Consider the following 22,936-nt stretch of genomic DNA (forward strand, 5'->3'; position numbering starts at 1 on the left):
GTGCTTTGTAAACTATTACCCATATGCTAATTTTTGTTACCCCCTAAATGATCTAGCCTTGGCCATGAGAAATATTTTATTAATATTCATTAAACTATTGAAAAGTGGCATCACCCTCCCTGTGGTGTGTTCTTCTCAGTCACATTCTCTTCCTGGTCCAGGCTGTTAGCTAGGCCTCTCTCTCAGCCCACCGGGCTCGGGGTGGGGAGGAGGGTATTTGTAGGGCTTGAACAGGATCCAAGGGGCCTGCCTGCCCGTGGAGCTGCCCGTCTAGATAGTGGGGCCCAGAGCCACCCAGCCGCATGCTCCCATGCCCTGCTTCTGTCCCAAGGGCAGGCAGAGCCAGAGAGGCCCTCGTAGTGGAAACATGGGCTTTGGAGTAACGCAGTCCCGGGTTCAAATTCTGAGTCAACTGATTTACTACTTGCGTGATACGGGGTAGTTTTCACATTTTTCTGAGCTTTAGTTTTTTTCATCTGTGAAATGAGGGCAACGCAGGACTGGACAGTAACTAAAACCAGGGATGTATTGAACGGAGGCACTGCGAGGAATTAGAGTTAAATAAGCCAGCAAGAGTGAACTAGCGCAGTGTCCGTCCCCGCGCCGTAGCTGCGCACTGCGCGGGTGCTGGGCACAGACCCCGCCGTCAGCGGGAAGACGGACGCGGCCCGGACGCTGGCGGAGGCGGCAGGTGCTGCGACGGGACCAGGACGCGGTGCTCCGGGAACCGCAGGGCAGGCACCTTCCCGACAGGACAGCCGTGGCTGGGAGCGTGTCAAGAGCCGCCAGGGAAGGCTTCCGAGAGGAAGCGATCACGGCGGGAGGCTTGCGGGCTGGGCAGGAGCGAGCCGAGGGCGCAGAAGAGCACAGCGAGCGAGCACGCGACATCTGGGGAAGGGGCCCCTTTGGGAGCAGGCGGAGCGGCTCTGAGCGAGCGGGGGTGGGGGGTGGGGGGTGTCCTGCGAGGGTGTGTCGATGCCGGGACGCGCGGCTTGCTTCGGGAAGGAGCTCATGCTTTACTAGGGGCACGAATAGTTGTGTCCCCTCACCTAGAGAAGACATCACCACCCCCTAATTTTTAGAGGGGAGGTAGTTGGGTTCACTTAAGGCAAGTACTGAGGCTGGAGCCCGGGACCTCGAGCCTGCTCAGCCCGCGCTCTGCCACGAGAGAGGACCCCGAGGTGGACGCACCCAGCCGAGAAGCGCATCTCGAGGTCATGAAATTCGCACGGGTGTGGGTCCCGGTCCGGTCCCATGTGCGATTTAACCCCTCCCTGCACCCCCACAACTTCGTGGTCGACCAGCGACGACACCCACCCCTGAGGGTCACTTCGAGGACTAGCTGGAATTATTTACGCACGTCAGGTGGGCAGCAAAGCGTGCCACCTAACAAGCAAGTTAATAAACGTCGGTCCTCTTGGCCTAACCCCTGTGCGCCGAAGCGCGAGGGCCACCGCGAGGCCCATCTCCCGCCCGTCCCCTCCTCCGTCAGCGGGGTCAGCCGCGGCCACACGCCCGGGCCGGGACTCCAGGATGTGCACTCCAGCGGGCGCCGGGGGTGACGAGCAGGGCGGCCGCCGCCACTGCGCATGCTCGACGCGCGCGCCGGGACCCCCGCGGGCGGGCGGCGGGCGGGGCGGGCCGCGGAGGGCGCATGCGCAGTCCCGCGCCGCCGCTCCGTCCAGTGCCGCAGCCGGAAAACCGCAGCGGCGGAGGCTGAGGCGGCGACCGCGCGGGCGGCCGCAGGGGAAGCGCCGGGGCAGGGCTGGTCGGGCGGGGCGCGCGCGCCGGGCCGACGCGTCAGCGGGAGGAAGGCGCGGGGCGGCGGCGGCGGCGGCGGCGGCGGGGAGCGGGCGCGAGGAGGGGCGCCCGCGCCGCAGGGACTTTGACGTGGTCGGCGGCCCCGTCCCGCGGCGGCCCGGGCTGCGCCGGGCGGGGAAGCTCTGAGTCGCCGGGCGGGACCCGCGCTCCGGCCGCCGGGCTCCCCCAGGGCAGGGCCGGGAGCGCGGCCGAGCGGAGGGCGGCGCCGCGGGCGGCGCGATGGCGGGACGGCCCCCGCGACGTGACCGCTGAGGACGCCCCCGCCGCGCCCGGCCGGCCGCCGCGCCGAGACAAAGGGGAGGCGCCGCTCGCACGCGCGCTCGCGGGAGGCTTGCGGCGCCGCCACGTTCCGGGCGCCGAGCGCGGGCGGATGCTCTGAGCGCCGGGCCGGCCCGCACCCCACCCCGCGGCCGGCCGCACCATGTGAAGGGCGGCCCGGGCGCCCCGAGCGCGTGGAAGATGGGGGATGCTGCAGACCCCAGGGACGCGAGGAGGACGTTCATTGTGCCGGCCATCAAGCCCTTCGACCACTACGACTTCTCCAGGGCCAAGGTCGCCTGCAACCTGGCCTGGCTGGTGGCCAAGGCCTTCGGGACAGGTACGAGGTGCCCCGCAGGACGCGCGCATCCCGGTCTCGTGGGCGATGCTCGGGTGTCCACGCGCGTCGCCTCGCTCGGCGCAGGGACGTGGTGGGAGGCAGGGCGCAGAAGCGGGGAGGGGGCAGCGCAGGGCTGGTGTGACACCCGGAGCCCTCGGTTTGGGCAGGTGGGATGTGGCCGCGATTCTCTCCTTGGATAGCGAAAGTGGGTGCTGCTTGTTTTCCCGGTGAGTAATTTTGTCATATTTTCACATCGGGTGTCTTAATTTGCGGCATTTTCCTCTCTGTGCTGCGTACATTTCCTCCCTCTCGTAATTGTGACTACACCACTGAGAAATCGGAGTCGGTTTCGCCGTGTCGGGAGAAGGCACACGGCGCTACACTGATTTTGACATTTGTGGCCATGGCTGCGATTCAGGCCCGTAGACTGTACGGCGGCCTCGGCCGAATGCAGTATTAATTTTTGTTGTCATTCTTTCAGCCTGTGTCCTCCCGGACACATTTCAGGCTCTATTAAACCAGTTATTTAAAACCGATATTTAGCTTGCTGACTGTCAGGTGCTGCTTTCATTTCGTGTTTTCAGACGTATTCCCTTTTCCAAACGTTTTGGCTTCGTGAATTAAGAGACAGGAAAACTCCCTACTGTGGGATTTCTCTTCTTTTCTTTCTAATGGAAGAGTTTTTTGAGGGGATGTGTTGTTGACACAAACTGTCTATTGCAGCAGCAAACGCTCCCTCCATTACCCAGTCTTTGGAAAATAACAGGAAAAGGGCCTCCCGTTGTAATTCCTGAGCGGTTGCTTGAGGAGCCCTTGTCGGGGAGCCCTGGGAACATGAGAGAGCTTTCCATGTGAATGTGCTCCGCGAAGGTAATTGCATCTCATAACTTGGGTCATTTTGTAAGATTTCTGTGCCCTACGTAATGAATTTTGGATATGTAAGATATTTATTGAAGAGTTCCTTAGTATTTACAGACTTTTCTCCGGATATTAATACAGGTTTTGGGGGGGGGTGTAGGCCTGTGAAAATATGTGGGTAAATGGCTTAATCCATTCTTACTGTTTAAACACAGACAGCAGAGTACATACACAGATGAGTATCAGGACTGCATGTTTAGTTAACAGTGCATCTCAGTGTTTAGAAGATTATATGAGTTAGTTTTGAGGGAAAGTTCATGTTACCATGATTCTGTGTTTATGACAGCTTTGGTTTTATTTGAATTCTCATGCTTTGATACTGAAGGAGAAGGATGTTAAAGGTTTCAGCACTGGCATCAGGAGTAAATATAATTAAAATTTATTTTGAAATAATTTCAGTTTTACAGATTTTTTGGGGGAACTAAATGTAGAGTAACACATAGGAGGAAGCACCTAGTGTTAGTGTATTTTTATTTTCTGGCATGACTGATATCAGCAGTGAAAATAATATGTGTATTTTGGTTTTAACTGAAGCAGCATACTGAAGCTAATATCCATTTAGAGGAGAAATGAGAGCTATCTGGGTATTAGAAAAGATGGAAAGAGGGAAGTTTACACAGTGACCTGTGTGGGAAAACAGTGTGCAAAATGAAAGGCAGAGAGAATAGCAAAAATATTTTCTTTCCTTCTGAACCTGAGAGGAAACTTACAGTACAGATGTCAGAATGTTGCCCTGGATTCACAATGATTACTAACCGGAAAATGGCCTGCTCGCTGGATCCCTGTCAGGCAAGTTTCCTAGATGGCGGACCACCTGAGGAACACGCGCAAAACACACTTGGAGAGGAAAAGAAAGGACTAGCGTCTACCTGGAGCGCAGTGCCGGGCGCTGTGCGTTAAGTCGTGCCTTTGGGCTCCCAGCAGCTCTGTGATCTAGGCGATGTGGTCCTCGTTGGAAGAAAATGAGGTCACCAGTGCAGAGAGAGGTTGGACAGCTTTCCCGCTACCACACTTTTAGTTAGGGCGGAGATGAGCTCTGATCTGATTGTCCCTCTCCAGAGGGTATGGCGCTCCTGGGGTGTGCCCGATACTTCAGACACAGCGCTTCACTTATTCCCACAGCAACCCTCTAGAAAGATACCGTGCTCATTTGCGGATGAGGGAACTAGCTCGGATTAATTTTACCAAGATTAAACATCTGGCACGTGGTGGGTCCTGCAGGTCAGCTCAGGTCTGACTCCGAAGTCTCTGCCCTTCCCACCACTCTGCGGAGTGATCTTTGTATCTGCAGGTGTGAAAAATGTGCATCCAATATGTGTTAAGTCTTATTTATTTTTTGTCTTTTAAGAATGGGCAGGTCTTAACACACTCTAGGATGGTTTAGCTGAATATTGCTGATAACTTGGTTACGTTTAGTTGGCAACAGTTGAGTGGATTAAAAATCATATTCAAAATGGGGTGAAAAACAAATTTAGAAGACCCGAAGAGTGACTCAGTAATGAGAAATGAATATATTATTTAAAAATGTTATGTTTGTACATTTCATTTATTCTTTCATCAGTAGTCTTTCAAAGTATAAATTTATATGAAGTGAGTAGAAAAAAAGTAAGGTTTCATTTCTTTTGATGTAAATTTTCTCCATTTGCTGAAGACACTGTTATGTGGCAAATGCTAGTAGAAAGCATATTTCAAAGTTATTGCCAAGTGGTTTTCAGTTAATCGTTCAAAACATTAGCCCAAATTTAAAGTAATAATTTACTAAAAAAAACACTTCTTTAAAGATGACATATAGACTCTTCATTCTGTTCACACTGACTTAGTCTTTTCTCCACTAGAGACTCTAATTTTTCACATAAAAAGAAGTCAGTTATAGAACCGTATGTTGGAAAATTCATTAAAAATGCTAGCTAGAAGTCAGTGATGGGCATGGAATGAAGTTACTGAGCCATAAAAAATATGTACCAGCGTTGCGGCACCTAGAGAGCAGATGGGGTGCTTGCTTAATCTGAAGTCTGTGTCAGAGCTTTGAATCATCTTTTCTTACATTAAAAATATTCCAGAAGCCCGAATCTTAACAGTTTATTTTGCGGAAGATTGCAGATACGGTTTTGATCAAATGAAGGAAAAGTTTGTAGGTGAATTTTAATCAGTAAATAGATGAGATCCTCTCTGATTATTTTAAGCAAATTGCAGACGAGGAGAAAGTTGAACGGTGCTGCCTCTACTGTATTTGAACAGCTTAACCCATTTACGCAGTGACGTTACTGAGCTCGTGTTACGTGTTCTGCTCCCTGAACTCCTTTGGGGAAAGGGTGGGCACAGGAGTTCTCATGACACTCTTCCCTACTTAACCTGCTTCCTAGTGTCAGTTTATCATTTCAACTTTAACAACCGTCATTCTCCCTTTTGTACCATGTAGTTTGGTAATATAAAATCATTTGCTATTGTAAACAGACCTTATTACATTTCTTTGTCTATCTCAACACATTTTGTTGTCAAAATCCTGCACAAGACCTGACTTGCGTTGTGAAGGTTGTGATGTCAGTGGAGACACTGGGGCTGAGAGAGACTAGGAGCGGAGGGCTGGTTGGGGCGGTGACTGCAGGGGTCCCGGCGGAGGCGGGGTGGCTGTGACGCCGAGGCTGCCCACGTTCCGGGGGGACTCACTGTGTCGGGCACTGCCCCCGTGTCGGCTCACTCGAATCTCCGTGACGGCCCTGAGAGGTGGGACCTGCGACTCCAGCGCTCCTGGTGCGGAAAGCGAGGTGTAGAGGCTGGGAGCGCGTCCGGAGCCGCCCAGCACGCGGGTTCTGACCCGGGACTCTGACTCCAGCCTGCGCTCGTAACCACCCTGCTGTGTGGGCGGATGTCCAGTGAATGGAAAAGAGGCAAGAGATAGCAGAATGTTGCAAGGATACAATCCCGAGTGTTTCTAAGTGACGGCACTTGGAGTGCAGGGGAGTAGTTTGAGTCTGTCGGAGGCTGAGGTCGCCTGAGGTGTTGAGGAGAATGCGGTTATCGAGCGTTCGTCATTTGGTGGCTGGGAGAATGAGCCACGGTGCCTGCGATTGGCAGAGAAGGCAGGGTTGGCGTGGGAAGTCAGCTTTGCGTGGGGAACCCTGAACTCGACGTGCTGAGCCGAGAAAACCAGTGAAGTTGGAGGTATGGAGTGTGGCTGACCTGCTCAGGCTACAACACAGCGTAACAAGCTGGGAAGCTTCTGGGTATAAAGTGTAATTACAGTTGGAAGTACCTGAGCTCATAGAGGGAGAGAACAGTTTGGAGACAGCATCTAGGGTAGTGAACACCTAGGATAGTTTTGGGGGGTAGTTTGGGGAAAAGGCGGCAGAATTAGAGCGACCAGAGAGCCAGGAAGAGAATTAAGAATGTGCGGTAATACCGCGGCCCTGGAAGAGAGGGTTTCAACGGGGGCGGTCTTGTTAGCAGTGTCGGGTGCCGCAGGTGTCTAAACCGTGCCTTCCCCCTAAGCGCGGCGCCCTGGTCCGGCGTGGCAGGTGGCACCTGCGGCAGAGCTCGGGACGCACGGAGTGGTGTGACCGGCCGCGACCTGCGGGTGGGGGAGGTCGGAGCGGGGGCACGCGCAGCTGCGGTCTGGGAGGGAAGCCTGGGGTGGAGGTGGCGGTTAGAGCGACCGGAAGGGAGGCGGCGTGGTGGGTGGAGGACGTGGTTTGTGTGCAGACATGGAGCTTGAAACCCAGGTCTTGTGAGTGAAACAACAGAGACCCTTGGATTGGAGGAGGTTTTTGTGATGAAGCGGTGGGAGATCCCAGCTTGACAGGTGAGCTGGGACAGTTCCAAGGACTAGGTTAAGGAATTTGGTATTTATTTAGTAGATAAATAAATTATCCTAAGCACGTTGGATTTTAAAAAACTACTGTGATTTATTGAATGATACTTTGTGTTGAGTACAATTTTGAACATTTTAAGTACATTATTTTAATTCCGAGAACAACCTTTTAAGTAGATATGATTTTATTTCGTCTTCTGTAGCTCTGAAGTGAGGTTTCCCAGCCGCAGGACTGTTGGCTGGTCAGTCTGTTTTCTGGGGGGCTGTCCTATGCGTTGTAAGATTTTAGCAGCATCCCTGGCCCCTACCCAGTAGGTGGGTAGTAGCCGTCCCCACCCCCGCTCCTGCGCCGGTGTGCAGCCACGCGTGTCCCCTGCAGTGGAGCTGGTCTTTTACGTATACCAGCTTATGGACCTTTTCTATTGGTGAAGTACAAATAATGATCCGTAAATTAACGTTACATGTTTCTGAGTAGTGATGAGCGTGGCACTTCTGCCGAGGTGATGATTGCTTTCTCTGGTCGCACTGAGCACTTTCCATCCCCTGCCTTGCGTAGTTTCTCCTTTTCTTTTTAAACACGGACCTTTCGTCAGCGTAACATTCCAGGGTAAAGGCTGATGCCCTCGTTCTTTCCAGTTCTTCTTCCATCGCCTGCTCCCCTCTTTGGGGGCTTTTTCCTCGGTTTCCCTGCTTGCTGAATAGTCACGATAATAAGCATTTGCTCTGCATTTTTCAGAAGAAAAACACATGCGTTGAAATGTGAGTTGGTACATCTCACACTTAGGCTGCCTTTGGATGTTCTGTTCCCATTGTGAAATGAGATTTTATTTGTCTAGTAATTTCCAAGACTTCTCTTCATTAAAAATATTTTTTTCACCACTAGGAAAAACAAAACAAGAGGCTGGGATTCCACCACTAGAAGGGAAACAAACTCTAACTCTCACAGCTGCATCCTCAGTGTGATGCCTTGGGTCTTTATGAAGCACCTGAAAATGGCTTTTTGAGATAAAGAAATGGAATTTCAGTTCATTGAGAAAGTGTTCATCTCCCCACTCCATATTCCACAAACAGAGGTTCCTGGAAATGTGTGTGTATGATCTTTAAAGGTTATTTTGAAACTACCGGGTTCCCCCCATTGCCAGCCCTCTCCTTCGAACCATTTTCTATCAAATGGGAATTACAAGCAAATTTTAAGTACTCTCGGCTTTTGAAATTAAAAAATGTTTGAAATATTTCAAAAGAGATTTGTCCTCAGCAAAGGAAAGTTTCAAAGTGGATGGTCTCATTCTTTTCTGCTGGCATTTTACTGTTACTTTCAGGATTCTCTTTCAACTGTGTTCTTGTTTTCCTTTTTTTTGTGTGTGTGGCATTCAAATAACAAGAATTGCTGACTTGTAAATTTATGCATTTTGTACAATTTTGTATTGTAACAGATTTTGAAACAGCAGAAATACTTTTTTCTTTTTTAGCTACTCAGATTTTAGAGGTCTTGATTATAAATTCTTAAAATTTTACTTTTGACACGTAATATTTTTTGAATAGGTGAGCCAGGCACAGATTCAGAAGTCAAACGGTATAAAGGATGGATCTAGCGGAAAGCCACCTTCCTCCTGGACCCTGAGCCGCTCAGTTCCTGTTTTAAACTTGGTGATGTCATCGGAGTCTGCTTTTCAAAAGAGTGCACTTACAGATGGTAGAAATGGTGACTTTTATGTTGTGTGTACTGGACCACAACAGACAAGAAGATCTCTTGGAAACAGAGGAGAAAATGTGCTGGAGGGAGACCACGAGTTGTCAGGAGGAGACGCTGGGAGGTGGTTGTGGTCCAGGCGAGGGTGATGGCAGGGTGGCTCTGGATGGTGAGGATATGGGAAGAGGTGGACAGATGTAAAGATAGGACTTGGTGACTGGTTGGACACGGAGGTGGTGTTGTGGGCAGTGTTGGGATTGATTTTTCTTTTTACTGAGGAACAGATCAGTGGAAGAGGGCCAGGGTGTGTGTGTGGAGCAGGGAGTAGCGCTGAGACTGAGGGATACCTGAGAAGGTGGTGTGAGCACTGGGCCCTTGGACACTGACGTGTGGGCTTAGAGGGTCTAGGGATGAGAGGTGGGGTGGTGATTACAGTGAAAAGGGAGTAACTGCCGGTCACCTTGCACCTTGCGGGAGCACATGGATAGAGAAGGGGCCCCAGCACAGGAGAGGCAGCAGAGAGCCAGATGTGGGTGACCAGAGAGCAGGACGGAGAAGCGAGGGGTGGGACCCCAGGCCTGGGAAGAGAGCGTGCCGCTGGGAGACGTCCCCAGAGCTCCGCTGGGTTTGGTGACGACTTGGCTGGGAACACGTCTCCGGGAGAGTGGAGGCGGGACCCTGGCTAGAGTTGGTCCAAAGTGGGTGGGAGAGCATGTCGGGTCTTCACTTGTTCTCGCGGAAACCCCACTCAGGTTGGCTGGCAGTTGAAGGACTTACACCAGCTCGTGGGGCTGGAAGAGCTCTGAGGTGGGGCCGGCGTGATGGGGGCTGGTGTGACGGGGGCCTGGGTGATGGGGGCCGGCCCACTGCCCGCTCCCTTCCTCCTGCCTCCAGCCTGTGTGCCACCATTCAGAGCTCTGCTTGATCTCCATGAAAGTTCCCTATCTTTTGTTTCTTTCTTTCTCGTTAAACAAAGCCATTTGATTGTAGGAAATCTCAAATATGTGTATATAATGACAGAAAACTTCCATGTGCTCTTCACCCAGCCTCCACAACCAGCAACTCCTGGCCAGCCTTGACTTGTGTGCTCCTCCCAGCCCCTCTGCTGGTCATCTGAAGCAAATCCCGGACGTAGTGTCATTTCATCTATGAATAAATTAGTACGTGTCTCTGAAAGTCGGGGCCCCCTTCTGAAGCTTGGCCATCGCTCTGCCATCATCCCAGCACTGCCTTCATCACACCTCTCCGTGTTGCCTGCCGTCTTTTGTTTTCATGTTTTGGTTTTACGGTTCATCTCTTCCAGTCAGCGTCTAGATAAGGGCCATCCAGCCTTTGCAATTGGTTGATACGTCTCTTTAAGCTTTTTAAATACGTAGGCTCCCCCTCCATCTCATTTTGTCTTCCTTGCAGTTTACTTCTTGCAGAAGCCAGAGTGTTTATACAACGTTGTAAACTGACTATTCTTTAACAAAAAATACACATATAAAAAGGAAAAAAAAAACCTAACATCATAGAATGTGATAATAAATATAAAATAAATTACAAAAAAGAAGCCCAAGTGTTTGGTAGTTTCCCAGTCTGGAGCTCCATGGTCCTGCTTGACAGGTTTCTTTTTGTCCCCTGTGTTTCTTATAAACTGACAGCTAAATCTAGAGAATCACACAGATTCGGGTTGGACTTTTTGCAGCTTCAGGTGCGGTGTACTTCCACCAGGAGGCAGTTGACGTCTCTTTATTTCTCTTCCTCTCATGACTTCTTCATTTAAGCTGGAATCCTCTTTTAAGAAGAAACGTCCCTTTAGCAAGTGTTTGGTTACCCTGAGTGAGAGACTACCCTCTTGAGTTGTGGTCTCCAAGTGCACAACCAGGCAAACGACCCCAAGGGTCACGGACCAAGTCAGAGTGCTTACATCATGCGGTTTGTGAAGTCAGTCTGCAGTGAGAAGCAAGGGGAAGAGACGGCTGAGGTAGCACACGTGGGGTGGAGTGCAGGCGGGGAGGGAGGTGCCCTGCCCTGGGCCTGCAGCGCGGTGCTCCTTCCTGCGTCCGGCTCTCTCCTGCTGCGTTTGCCTTCCTCACAGGTGATGTGGCCGCAGGACCCAGGCGGAGTCGGGCAGGGAGGCCCGCAGTGACACAGGCCACACACCTGCTCCATCACAGACTCGGGCAGGCGTGCCGGCCACAGCTGCAACTGGCCAAGAAGTCTGATGGATAGCAGTGGTTTTGTGTTCCTTGGGCAGAGGACACCAGGCCAGAATGTGTGTCACTGATGGGTGCCCGGTTACGGGCTCATGAACATTAGTGCTCACGTGTATTTAGTGTGCATCGCCTGTTGTTTGTTTTGTCTCTTGCATGTTTAATGAGTCATGAATATTTATCGCCTTGTGTATTTTGTGCATCAGGAATAGTTAGCACCTTGGTACCTCGTGGACATTGGGTCTCTGGCTTTTCCATCCCCTCCTGTGTTTAACACACACATGCTGCTAACCACGTACGTTTATTTGATACGTCCTGTGGATTCTGTGACTAACAGACTCTTTGCTTACTAGTACTTACCTGTACTGCAGCTATCTTAAAAGATTTCACACATATTTTACAAACATACGCGTCTTTTATAATAGAATTGAATAGTCTTGAAAGTAAAAGTACATTGTACAAGGAAGGCAGGTTAAATGCTGTGTTCTTTCCCTTTATGGGGGGAAGTTGGACCAAAGAGAATGGATCACGGGCCCCATCCTGGGCCCCTCCCGGTCTGCAGGGGAGGAAGAGCATTTCGAGCAGAGTGACCAGCATGGGCAGAGGCCGCGTAGCGGGAGGACCTCGTTCCAGGAGCGGCGTGGGCTGGCAGGGACACCCGTCCACGCAGAGGGGCAGGGACAGAGTCATCTCTTCCTTGCAGCTCAGAAGGCTTTTAATCCTTAAAGAACTTGAAGTCACTGAAAACCCCAGGGTTTGGGTTGACGGTGGTGTGTGACGTGGTCAGCTTTGCTCATGGGAAAAAAGCAGATTCTGGCTGTAGTAGAGAATGGTTTGGAGGGGGGACAAGAACGAATGTGGAAAGACAAATTTAGGGGCAAATCAGTAGTTCAGAAGGACAGTCCCGAGGGCCCGGGCAGGGAGATGTGAGCTGAGACCATGAGAAGGGGGTGGCCTTGACAGGGGCTGAGGGAGGGGGCGTCCGTGCTGACTCCCTGGGTCCTGGCTGTGCGTCCTGGCCGTGGTATGCTTCTTTGATGTGGGAACACTGGAGGCTGATCAGGTTTGGGGGAAAAGACTGATTTGGAGCATTTTGAGATTTTATGACTTTTTTCAGCTTAATTTCAAAAGTATAGGAATAGTAGTACAAGGAACTTCTGAACACCCTTTACCCAGAGTTGGCCGTGTTCACGTTCCTCCCGTTTGTTTTATCACTCTCTCCCCGGCCCTTCCTCCCACGCAAATACGTTTTGTGTGTGTGTGTGTGTGTGTGTGTGTGTGTGTGTGTATTTTCTGTGCTGTTTGAGAGTGAATTAAAGATATTGTACCCCCTACCCCGAATACTTCAGGCTGTCTCCTAAGATGGATGATAAATCTCAGATGATCTCAGTAAAGTGATAAAAATCATGTTAATATGATATTGTTATCTAATCCACATCCTGCATTCCAATTTGCCATCGTCTTAATGTCCATTATGGCTACTTTTTCCCCATTCCCAGACCCAGTCTAGGACTGCACGTTGCATGTAGCTGCCCTGGGCCTGGAACCTCCCTAACCTGGAGTGGTTCTCGAGCCTGCCTTTGTCTGTCGTGACATCGGCACTTTGAAGCCTGAGCACCCCAGCTGCGTGCTGAGCTGTGTGTCAAGCCCCTGCCACGGGCGTTGTTCTGTGCACCTGGCTCAAGCAGGCAGCTCCCTGCAGGGGCCGCTGGGTCTCTGTGGCGTGCCGCATCCTCGTCCTGCCATTGGTCTCCACGACTGGGCTGCTGGGGAGACCCTGGCGTGGCTGCTGGCGGTGTCTCCGCAAGAATTCACCTCAACAGTGTGAGGAGGCGGCGCAGGGACACCCGCCCCCAGACGGGCGTTGATGGGGGCCCGGGAACGGGGACCCTCCCACCCCCAGTGCCCCCCCCCCCTGGCTTTGATTTTCTTCCTCCGTGTCCTCTGACCTTCTGCTCTCCCTCCCTCCTCCCCTCTGGCGGACCTCCCACCCCCACCTCCAGCAGCCAAGGTGCCTTGTTGCCCCTGCCTGGCCTGGTCCCTGCATTCCACAGGGAACCTGGGCAGGGGTGTCCAGGAGGCACCAGAGACAGTCCATCAGGCAGCCAGGCAGCCCCAGAGGAGAGATCCCCGGACAGAGGAGGGCTGCCTTACCTCTGTTCCTCCCGGGGTCCGACAGCTTGACATCCTCAGACACAGAGATGCCAGGGACGTGGGGTGGGGGTCAAGGGGGAGGGAAGGAGTACGATGTCTGTTCTCGGCGCCCGAGTGTCTGAGCCTGCAGTGTGGAGTTTTTCCTTCATTGAAGTGTACTTTGATCTTATAAAGCAGTGGGCCCGTTATTTTCTGGAGCGGCCCTCAGTGTGGGTTTGTGTGGTGTGTGTTCACGGTGAGACCCGAGCCGTGCACATCTGGCGGGACCACCACAGAAGGGCGCTGTGTTTTCAGTCGGCGTGGCAGGAGCACACGGGCTGCGTTCAGTTGGTGATGTAGACTTTGATCATTTGCTTAAAGTGGTACCAGCCACTTTTCTCCACTAGGAAACTATAAATTTCCACTTTAAATTGATAAGCAGTTTGTGGGGAGATCATTTGAAATGCCCTGTTCATCAGAGGATTACCTGCCAGTTTAGTGTCCAAAGTGGCTCTTGCTTGAGTCAGTTGTCACCCCGTTGACTTTAATCCCACTTTTAGTCGGTATCCTGCTGCAAGGAAGAGTTTTCTGTCTTCCGCGCACTTACATGCTTTTGTGTGCAGTCACACTGCACACAGCCCTTACTTGTTTACATCAGATGGACTCATTCTTGTTTTATTCAGTGGATTATAATCCTTCGTTATCTTTAGTTGTTTATTTTTATTGAAGCACAGTCAGTTACAGTGTGTCAGTTTCTGGGGCACAGCACGGTGGCCCAGTCATGCATGTATGTACCTATAATCGTTTTCATACCCTTCTACGTTTATCACTATTTTGATGTTCAAGTTGTCTCAGATTTGGCCGATGGGATCTCCTTCCGCTGACCCTGTGACCTCTGATATGGCCGCATCAGTTGTTAGTGTTTCCTTACTTCCTGGGACACGTGTGGTCTCTGCTGATCGTGTGCTTTTCCTGCTGCAGCCTGGAAAACAGCATTTCTGGAAGAGCCCTGGTTCCTTTGGGTGGGAGGGGTATTGGAAGCTGAGGTGGAGGTGTGGGGTTGTTGCTGCTGGGGGTCAGCAGGCTGAGCTAGGAAGCAGGCCTGTCAGGCGTCACATGCAGCTGCATCTCTGACAGGTGCGTGTCGAACCCCATGTGTCCCCAGTGACACGTCTCCTCAGCCCGGCTCCCAGAGTTCAGGCTACTCTTCCCCTTTGGGTGTTCATTGCTGCCTGTCATTGCGAAGCCTGGCGCCGGTTTGGGGGGCGAGGTTTCTATGTGACGTCCAGGGGAAGGGCTGTAAGGATCTGGGGCTCAGAAGAGGCGCTTGCTCCCCACAGGGCAGGAGGGGGAGTGGAGGAGGGCCTTCAGCTCAGGGATGGGGCGCTAACACCTCAGCTGACTTCACCGCCCGCTGTCGTCTTGCAGGCCTGGCTCTGCTGAGCACTCCACACTGTGCGTGAACACCTGCCTGCCCGCTGTGCTCCAGGCACTGCTCTAGGTGCTGGTGACCGACGGCTGGGAAGGGGCTGCTCTCCCTGTGGTTATGTAGGGGTGGTGGACATCTGAATGTTGGGGGGGTGGCAGTAACTGTTCTGCAGAGAAATGACAGGCGGCTGACCGGGTGCTCAGGACAGGTGGTTCTGAGGAGATGAGTTCTGAGCAGGAGGGCTGAGCCCGGGAACGCAGGCAGAGGAGCAGCTGGTGCCCGGGCCCAGGGGCTGTTGGCAGCAGCGGGGAGCCTGGGCGCGGCGGGCGGGGAGGTGGAGGAGGCCGTGGCGAGAGCGGGCACGGCTGGCTGTGGAGCCCGGGGACACCTGCACTCGGAAGGGAGCTGCTGCGCTCACCGTCCTGCTCACCTGCTCACCGTCCCCTTGGCTTTTGAAATGCAAAGTCCATACTTCCCCAAAGCTCCCTGTTCCCCACTCTGCCTTCCTGACACTAGTGATGCGGGTTAACTGGAAAAAGGTTTGCCTTTGCGAGGGGGCTGCTGCGGAAGTAGAGTGGCCCGGGGAAGGTGCAGGCTCACAGCAGCGCAAGGAGGCAGTTATGATTCCTGGTGCAGAATCTGGGGGTCCCTCCAGGACAAGGCTATGACTAAAGTTTCAGAAAAGTACTATGAGATTTTTAGAAATGTTACTGACCATTTTTATGTCTTTTGGTTAATTTAGAGTTCAAGCTCCAGGGCCTACTTTTAGTTGGAGTTTTTTGAAACTCAGAAGTTCTGTCTTGGTAATTGTCTTAGAAATAATTTTTACATTTGGAAATAAGGCAGTGCTCCCAGATTGAGTGGTGGTATTTCTAAGTGCTTTCCCCTTGTACCTCCCGACCATTCACCATTTTAGAGAAGTGTGTTGTTGGCTGGTGTGTGGACGCAACTGGTGGCTGACCCAGCGTCATAGAAAACTGCCTTGAGCGACACTTTCTCCTCCCTCGGCCTGCAGCCCGGGCGTTCGGGTGGTGGTTCACCTCAGCGCCTAGCTCTAGTCCGGACTGATAACAGCACGCTTAAGGCAGGCTCTTGCTGAGGTCCTGGTGCGCAAGGCGGACCTGGCTCTCACCCTTCGCAGGTCTGGGAGTGGATTCCCCTGCCCGTTCCTGCAGTTTTAATTTCTGACCTTCTTGTTCTTAACAGGTGAGGGGGCAGGTGAGGCCTCTTATCTTTAATTTTGCTTGTTAATTTTCTAGTATGCTGTTCCAGTTCATTTGTTTTAAAATGTGATACAACTCCAGATTAAAAAAAAAAAGATAATCTTATACTACTGGCAAAATGAGAGACATTTTGGAAGTCTTCTTTTAAGCATATTTAGTTCTTGAAGGCCTGTTTTTCAAAGTGACCTATTTTACAATACTCTTTGCAGTTTTGCATTCTTTTGGGGTGGAATAATCTGTTTTTGCCATATTCTTGGAACATTCTTTGACTTGCTGTGGAGCCCTTCCCTTTTCCTTACGTTCTTTCTAAAACTTACGCTTTCATAACTTAGGTTTGTGAGTTCGTCATTATAAAATGAAAATAGCCCCTATTGTCTTCCACCTTCCAGCTTGGTGATCTTGGCAAACCGTTGTTATTTCTGAATCTCCTTGTGCAGATGGTTTAGAGCTAAGACTCTGCACTCATCACCTGTGTGCTCTTGGGCAAGATAACCTTTCTCGAGTTCCTTGCCTGCAAAACAGGGACAGGGGGATTGTTAGCGCTGAATGACAGATGCACGTCTAGGACGGTGCCGGACACACACAGGTCCCTGCTCAGTACTGTATGTTCCTAGCAGTTACCTGTATATTGTCCGATTTGACAGTTTCACCGTGTTGTTATGAAGATCACGTGTGAGAATGGATGTGAAAGCAGTAAATGAGTATCAGGTGGATGCACCCGTGTAGAGGAGTTTGTAATCCTGTTGATGAGCCGTCCCTTTTCTTGGCACAGCTAACGTTTAGGTCCCAAATCACCTACATGAGTCATTTTTTATTGTTACAGGAAATAAAAATCTATTGTGTATACATTTTATAATAATTATCTTAAAATCAAGTAATTTGTCTTTTAAATTTGTTCCACTAACAGCCTCTGTTTAGTTCCTGTGATGCTGGAGTTTGAGTGCGTACAGCTCCGCATCCTGCAGTTTACAGTGGAGCCTGCGCATCACGCCAAGGCCGCTGTGAAGCTTAAGGCTGGCTCACTGCTGGTTAACACAGCTGTGAAGGAAGGAGAGTGTTTTCAATTTTTAAACGAGGGTGATATTTTTAGATGTCTCCAAAATCCCAAATTGGTACCTCTACTCTTGACCTCTTTCCGGATCCTGTATCCCTGGCTGCTTTTTGGATATTTCCACTTGGATGTTTTTGCTATTGTTTCAGACTCAACGAGTCTAAATCTCGCTTCATGATCTTGCTTTTGAAATTGATGCTTCCTCTGATTTTCCTTTTTCTATTAATGATACACCATTTCCCAGGTAACCTAGGCTTTGCCCTCATGTGCTTTATTCCTGGGTCCTCTGGGCTCGTCTTTAGCCGCCTCTTCTGTCCCTCACTTCCTGTTGGCTTCACACCACTGCTGCTGTGCAACTTCATTTAATCTTCTGACTCTGATTTTTATCACCATCAGTATTGAATACTAGTTAATTGTCCCCAAACGTCACTCTCAGTGTGTCACTTTTTTCCTTTAGAACTGTCAGCAATTCCTTGCCATTACGTATAAAGCTGTATATGTACACATGTAATACTGCTATTACCGTGTAAAGGCCTCGTGCGTTAGAGAGATGACTTTCAGCCTCCCGTCCCAGCTTCGCCCTCTCTGCTCCCCTGCGTGAGCCCTTCTCTCCACCCAGATTGCTCAGTTTGGGGTCTCTTCGCACCCCCTCTCTCTCCCCTTCCCCATCTGTTTAGAAAGCCCCTCCGCTCTGATCCCGTACGTTCCGCCCCGTCACCCCCCCCCCCCCCCCCCCCCCCGTTTCTCTGAGGTGCGGCTGTGTCCTCCCCTGCGGCCGCCGCCTCTGGGCCTGACGCGCTCACTTGTTGGTTCCTTTCGTTTGGTGCTTGATCACTTCTTGCTCGGTACTGCCTCCGGCTTCTGAATTGCTGAACTTTGCCTGTCTGTCTAATCTTTTTGTAGATGATTGGCTCCTTGAAGAAGGGATTATTTCTAATTCCTTGAATTCCCCAGAGCCACACTGGTATATAAAAGGAACATGAAATAATTACAATACTATTGTTTGATGAAAATATTTTTCGAAAACATTAAGGTGAAAATTGCTGAGGAGTCTATTAATACTCGGTGAATACACAGTTTGAAATGCTGGCTTTGAGCAGCACTATTGAGCTTGTATTAAAGCGTCCTGTTCAGGGGGCTCCCAAGATCAGTGATGGTGGGTCGCTGGCCATGAGCCCCTACTTTGCAGAGAAGGCAAGTGGGGGCCTGGCTTGTGTCAGGGTCTGTGTTCACGTCCAGCTGAGATGCCGCCTTCCCTTCCGGAAGGCCAAGCTCGTTCTCGCCTGGCTTTGATGGAAAGCTGAGAGCCTGGGTGAGGAGTGGGAGGGGGTGGAAGAGGTCTGGGCGGGGAAAGCAGGAAACCCGTCGGATGCAAAGGCAGTTCCTGAGGAAGTAGCCACCACAGGGAGAGGGACTCACGCCCCTGGTGGGAGGTGGCCAGCAGAGGAGGAACTGGGACCCTCGTCCCCGCGGGTCAGCTGCGCTGCCTGTCTCCCTCAGGTGTGTCGGTTGGGTGCCCAGGAGGGCTTTGCGGGGAGGATGGGAGGTCACAGTGTCTAGTGTGAGGGACTTGGGGGATAGCACACCCTGAACCACAGCCACGGCTGCCCCTCGGCAGCCCCAGCCGGCCGGGCACGGAGGGGAGGACCCAGAGGCCTGGGGGCAGCGGACTCAGTGAGCAGGCAGTTCTGCTTTGCAGCTGATGAGCTGTGCGGCTCTGGCAGATGATTTTGTGTCCTCAGTGTCAAGCCTGGCAGTCCCCCGAGTGGCCGTCACTGCGCTTCCTGTGAGGGAGGCACTGACGTTGGTTTAGTCATCTTGGCTCATTCTGTGAATTTGCGTGTGTGGGGGACTGCTTCCCCAGAGGTGTTGGACTCAGAAGACTTCTCCCCTTGGTTGCTAGGTGTGCTCAGAGCGGTATCTTCTGTGAAGGAAATTTCTGTCTCTTTTTCATTTTAGATTGTCTGCCAAGGTCGAATAAATCACCTTTTCAGTTAAAGAGTTATTAGAAGGGATCTTAGCTTCTGTGACATAAATAATAATTGTTAAATAAATTGTGCTTCTGTCCCCCCTTAATCTTTACAGAAAATGTGCCAGAGGAGCTCCGAGAGCCGTTTTACACGGACCAGTATGAGCAGGAGCACGTCAAGCCCCCCGTGGTGCGCCTGCTGCTGTCGGCCGAGCTGTACTGCCGCGCGGGGAGCCTCATCCTCAAGAGCGACGCGGCGAAGCCGCTCCTGGGCCACGACGCCGTGATCCAGGCCTTGGCGCAGAAGGGGCTGTATGTCACCGACCGAGAAAAGCTGGTGACAGAACGAGATCTCCACAAGAAGCCCATCCAGATGGTGAGTCTTTACGCGCCAAGGTTACTTTGTCTGACGCGTATACTTTTGAGTGTGAATTGCTTTATGCAATAGAGGGAAGTGGGTTTTACAGCTGGACTGTCATCTCTGCCTAGAGTTTAAAAAACAACTTATTCTTATGAACCTCATTTTCAAATTAAGGAAGGTTGTAATAAGCTATTTTGGAATATTTGGTGACTTTCTAATACCTGGGAGAAAGTTATGTAATTTCCGACTACGTTAAAGTAATTTTTAATCAATTTAAAAACTCATTTTTTCCATCATAGAGACTAGAAGAGATGGAAAGTGCTTCCCTAATTTTATTCTCATTAGGGGTGAGATTTGTAAGTGCTCACTTACGTGAGTGCCTTCTTGGTAGAGTTCTTTCTGCACGTTGGGTGTTGCAGTTTGTTTAACAGGCATTGATTCGTCCTTGTGGAGCGCGTGGGGCTCTGAGCTGCCTGGGGCTGGCGTGCGGGGGCCTCTCTCATGGGCGTCTCTGGGCACGGGTCCAAACGTCAGGGCCACCGTGTGCTGCCTCCACCCGCCCTGCTGCCGTAGCTGGAGCTCAGAGAGCGCCAGGCGTCCCCGGGAGTGGTGGTAGAAGAGCAGCGGAGCCGCACGCCGATTGAATCGCGCTCTGTGTGAGACTGGGGTTTTGCCGGGGTTTTACACGTGGAAGAGTATTCGCAATTGTGAAGCTGAAGAGGAATGAGCAAAAACTGGTTTACCGTCTCAGGCACGGGAGGTGTGCACGGCATGTGTGCGAACAGCGCACGCGCGCTTCAGTCTGGCCCGGGAGCGAGGTGTCAGGACGCGCTGTGAGTGTGCGCGGCCTCCGTCTCCTGGGGCCCGGCTTCTGTCCATGGGGTGTCAGGAGGCCCGTGCCTGCCTGCGGCGGCGTCAGCCTTGCCCTGTCACACACGCTGACCTGCGTTTTAAGTATGGGTTTTCAGTCTGTCTTACAGCTTGACTGAGGTTTTCCATTCGCTGTGGAATTCTGATTGATGATATTGGGTTTTTGCGGGGGATAATTGGGTTTATTTATTTGAATCGTGCTACTGGGGATTGAACCCAGGACTTCGTGTGTGCTGAGCGCCTGCCCCACCCCTGGGCATCGTCTACCCCCTGGTGATACTGTAACGTTACTGGCTTTTGAAGACCTATGTGAGAAAATTTCTCAGAGTACTAGGAAAGCTTCGTTTCTTAAGAAACTTTTATTTGGTTTTAGAGTAGTAAGAATTAGTTTCCTTCTTTGTCCTGCTTTTTGAGAAGTATAATGAAAAAGTGTGTTTCATTGTGCTGTATATGTTGATTCCCTCTCCACATCTCCCACCTCTAAATTACCTTGTATGTTTGAGACCTGATTTCTGTATGTTTCCCCACAGCTTTGGGGGGACATATGTGTGGTGACAGAAACATCATTCTAAGTACAAGTCAGGTTTGACTGAATAAATTTTACTAATTTGGGGGCTAGTAGGGATTGAGAGAGGTGCTTTTTTTTTTAATGAAAACACCCATTGGAGAATATGTGCTTTTGGACATTGTGTTTTGAAGCCAATTAATAATGATAACAAAGTTTATTCAGCACGTAATCGTTACCTGTAATATTGCAGGAAGGGACAGTAGTTGTGATTTACCTAATGACTATTACAAACGGGTGATAAAGGACAGATGGAACCTGTATATACAGTTACAGAGTCAGTCACATGTTCTGAGAGTTACATTAATGCGTGTGTCAGCATTAAATGTGTGGTGAGTTATGTGCATTAAAACCACAGGAGAGGGTCCTCAACCAAAAGTATGTTCTAGCCCAAGTCATGTTGTCTGGCAAATTATTTGCGTCCATAAATGCTGGCATCTAGGAGGACTTGGAGATTGAGGGACTTGTAGCGAATGGAGCCAGACGCTAAAAATGACAGCTCTAGAACTTCGTCCCAGAGCAGAATAAAGCTGCACGTGTACTGCACTCAGCTCATCCAGTTGGGCTGGGGGGTTTGAGCTGCGTCATAACCTCTTAAATTCATAGGATTTTGTAGCCAGAAGGAGCCTTAGAAATCAGAAGCCAGCGTGTAGTAGAAAACTTGCCATCCAGCAGGACCCGAGAGCGCGTGCCCATGGGAATGTGAGCACGGATCCCGGCCCTGCAGTCAGACTGCTCACGCAGAACCTTTTGAAGGGGGTGGGACATGTATTTTTAAACAAGCGTTCAGGGTGAGTTTCATGATCAAGAATGTATGGGGAATTTGATGTAATCCAGAGTCATTTCATCTGTGTGATACTTAGAATTGAGAGAGGTTAAGTGACTTGCCTGAAGTAGCACTGTTACTCAGTCGCAAAACTAGAACTCGAATCTGCGCGAGCTAGAGTGTGACTGAGCCCCGGCGCTGCAGCGTGCGGCGCGTTTGGGCGCTGAAATATCTGGACTGACGCTTGCTGAGTGGCAGGCTGGCTACGAATAAACTCCTGGTTGTGAACCAGCCTTCCCGCCATGTTTGCGTGTGTAGGATTTAAGAGTTACTTATAAAACTCTATTAAAGTAAGTTTGCATGTATGTGTATATAGTATGTGTGATTTGAAATAACGAGGTTGAGTTTCATATTTGACATATAAAATATGTTTATTTTTTAGTTAGATCTTGTTTTGAAACAGTCACCATACAAACAAAAGTTTTATTATGAAGTGCTTTCTTTTAATGAGGACCAAAAATATTCTGTGTGCTTAATGGAAATTCAAGTGGACTGACAGGTCATTTGGCAAGTAAGGCATAAAATGTTCTCTCAACGCGCTGTCAGTGTTGTTATAATGGATGTTTCTGAATAGTCAGAAACCGTAAGCTTGGAGGTCTGCGTACATCCCTGCCGCCGGCCCTTGCACTGCTGTGTTATCATGGAAGGCCAGTGCTTGATGGAAGTGTTTGCTTACCCTCAGGAAGGACACCCCTGTGCGTAAAGAAGTGTTGCTTTGTTCCGCCGCGCTTGTAGCCTGTGCGTTCAGCTGACCACGAACATCTCCGCTTGAATGATGTTGAGCTTAGAATCTAGTGAGGAAGACTGAGGAACAAAGCTAATTGGCTGGGACACGTGCTCTGAGTGTCAGTTTGAGCAGCAGGAACACACTGGTGGGTGCGATGATTCCGCCGGGGAGGACCGGGGACGGCGTTACAGGTGGCTGACAGGGTTTCAGTGGGTGGGACGCGGGCTGGGGGAGCTGACTGACCTGGCCGTTTTGTGCGCGGGGGACGGTGTTGGCAGCACTGAGACGTCAGTTTGAGAAGAGGCTGAAGGGCAGCTCAGGGCCAGCAGCTCCCAGGAGTCTGAGCTGGGGTGGAGGGTCTGTAACTGCTGTGAGGGTTGCGGGACCATAGAATGAATTTTCGGGCTGTTTTTCTGGGGTTTGTGGTGGTGGTGGTGGTGACTTGTTGATTTTTTTTCTGCCTGCATTAAACAAAACATTGCAAACATTGCAAAACGCTGAACCACTGTGTGAACGGCGCTGCCGTCAGCGTGGTGTAAATCGGAGCCCTTGTCAGTTCTCAGCGCGCCCTGCCCTGTCGTCCGCCCACCCGCCGTGTCCACCTGTCTCGCGTCGTGTGGTTCCGATGACAGCCCTCAGAGGGATGTGTGCCGTCCCTGTCCTCCCAACGAGGAGGCCGAGGCGTCGAGGGCGCGTCAGAGAGCTGGCAGCGCACAGACCGCGCAGCGGAGTGCAGACCAGCTCTGCCTCAC

General features: G+C 51.2%; 1 protein-coding gene across 1 annotated transcript in view; it reads left to right on the forward strand.

Annotated features, from left to right (window-relative positions):
* The first annotated feature begins 2,280 nt into the window (after positions 1-2,280).
* The window catches only part of CAMSAP2 (calmodulin regulated spectrin associated protein family member 2), a 76,619-nt gene continuing 55,963 nt past the window's right edge, over positions 2,281-22,936 (forward strand). The window contains exons 1-2 of the mRNA XM_032466840.1: positions 2,281-2,419; positions 18,952-19,211. Of these exons, the coding sequence (XP_032322731.1) occupies positions 2,281-2,419; positions 18,952-19,211 (399 nt within the window). The remainder of the gene's footprint in view (positions 2,420-18,951; positions 19,212-22,936) is intronic.

The sequence above is a fragment of the Camelus ferus genome, chromosome 23 (assembly GCF_009834535.1).
Source record: "Camelus ferus isolate YT-003-E chromosome 23, BCGSAC_Cfer_1.0, whole genome shotgun sequence".
In the NCBI taxonomy this organism is placed as follows: Eukaryota; Metazoa; Chordata; class Mammalia; order Artiodactyla; family Camelidae; genus Camelus; species Camelus ferus.